The sequence below is a fragment of the Sprattus sprattus genome (assembly GCF_963457725.1).
Source record: "Sprattus sprattus genome assembly, chromosome: 20".
Lineage (NCBI taxonomy): Eukaryota > Metazoa > Chordata > Actinopteri > Clupeiformes > Clupeidae > Sprattus > Sprattus sprattus.
In genome coordinates, this window is record NC_137918.1 from 14,668,185 (window position 1) to 14,669,905 (window position 1,721).

General features: G+C 43.8%; 1 protein-coding gene across 1 annotated transcript in view; it reads right to left on the bottom strand.

Moving 5' to 3' along the window:
• The window catches only part of smap2 (small ArfGAP2), a gene marked incomplete at its 3' end in the record, with an annotated part of 44,635 nt that extends 43,161 nt beyond the window's left edge, over nt 1-1,474 (bottom strand). The window contains exon 1 of the mRNA XM_080858778.1: nt 1,071-1,474. Within this exon, the coding sequence (XP_080714904.1) occupies nt 1,071-1,173 (103 nt within the window). The 5' untranslated portion in view covers nt 1,174-1,474. The remainder of the gene's footprint in view (nt 1-1,070) is intronic.
• Nucleotides 1,475-1,721: the final 247 nt, after the last annotated feature.

A 1,721-nucleotide genomic window follows, 5' to 3' on the forward strand; every position in this document is an offset into this window, starting at 1 on the left:
AAGAGAGAGGGGTAGGGAGGAATTTGAGATTACAGCCAGCCGATGACGGGTCACAGTAGGGACGGATAGACAGGGGTCATATCTCCTCCAGAGCCCTGAGTCAGAGGCCAGACAGAGCTGTCCACTGTGAAGGTCAAGGGTTAGGAACGCTAGTCAGTAGGAGGAGAACACATGCTCCACAGACATGCTGCCCAAACTTCTGAAGGCCTATAACATTGTATTTATTGTATGTTGCTATTGAAATGGCCGCAATTCAACTTCTTTATTTCAATACACCATCTTTATTATATTGACAATTAAATCTCTAAATTTGCTCTCTTTAAACTATGCTCTTCTTACTTATGTGAGATTGTTCTCTAATAAATGTGTTATTTTACATGATTTAATTTCAATCGAAGAGACCTTGGGTGTATTGAAGGCCTGCGCTTTTAAATAAAATGTATTATTATTCTAATCAATCAATAATGTCCCGCCTCATGACGGTCTAAAAAATATACAGCTTGTTCCTCTTTGGTACGTCACGGCACGATAATAAGGTTGCAATCTGAGCAAAAGTAAAAACAGGAAGCAGTGTTGCAAAACAAGATGTGCTGGACTTGTCACCGCAAGAACGATGAAGTCACGTCTGAAAATGAGATATGCAATTCAGGCAGCCAAAAACAAACAATGACCGTCAAAGCTGACATGTTCGGCACTTATTTCGCAATAAGAAAGCTCGGCAACCAACGTAAGCTAAAAAGTATGAAGGAAATGCAACCCACATCCACAAACGTATGAGCTCTGTTAAGTCAGACAGTCAGTTCAATCACACCCTGCGTAAAATGTACTCAAAATACACTAACGACTGATAACACCTGCCCAGGGTCGAAATATTTAATGATAGGCTGATGCAGATATAGATGGTGAGAAATAAAGTTCCACAACCGCAGGGGGTACTGAGGTTACGGGTACAGACTTGCCAAGCTGTGCTCGGAAGTGACTCTTTAGGGAACCAACCGGTTTGCTAAACAACAGGGCGAGCCATGACAACCAAAGTCACGGTGGTGACACGAAAAAAAGCCAATCGTTACCTTTTGCTTGGCAGTCGGCGCAGAACTTGTTATCCTCCAAAGACAGAAGGGATGTCAGGACTGCTTGATATCTGTCAATGTCTTTCACTGATTTCCCCGTCATTTTCTCCCACTGTCGCTGTCACGCTGCAATCAATAACTTCCGCTTTATGAGGTGCACTGGAGACGAAAAAAGTACTGCGCCTGTCTTGAAGAGCAGACGTTAATTCAATGGAAAAGAACGGAACAAGCCTGTCTCCTTTCTGCTAACGTTAGCCGATGACTGCTGGCTAATAACCAGCTAGCTAGCTAGTTAGCCAAATCAAATTAAGGTTAAAAGAAAAGAGTAGTTCTTATCTCTGCTTCTTTATGATGAATGAAGCCGCTTTTTCTTTTCTTTCTCAACTAAATATCCGCGTGTTGTCTTCTTTACTCTCCCTCTCGCCAAGTACAAACGGCCGACAGCGGAGCACTCCTCCAGCGTGACCAGACCTACCGACCGACCGACCGACCGACAAACTCGCTAGCTCGCCGTGTTCACGTTTAAACCCCCTGCCGAACGGGTTGTATTCTTTTTCTCATGCCTCAAGTCTCATGCTAAACGATGCCGTACATGACATTTTGCTGCCACCTGCAGGGTTTTTACGGTACTTTGCTCGAGATGTCATATAG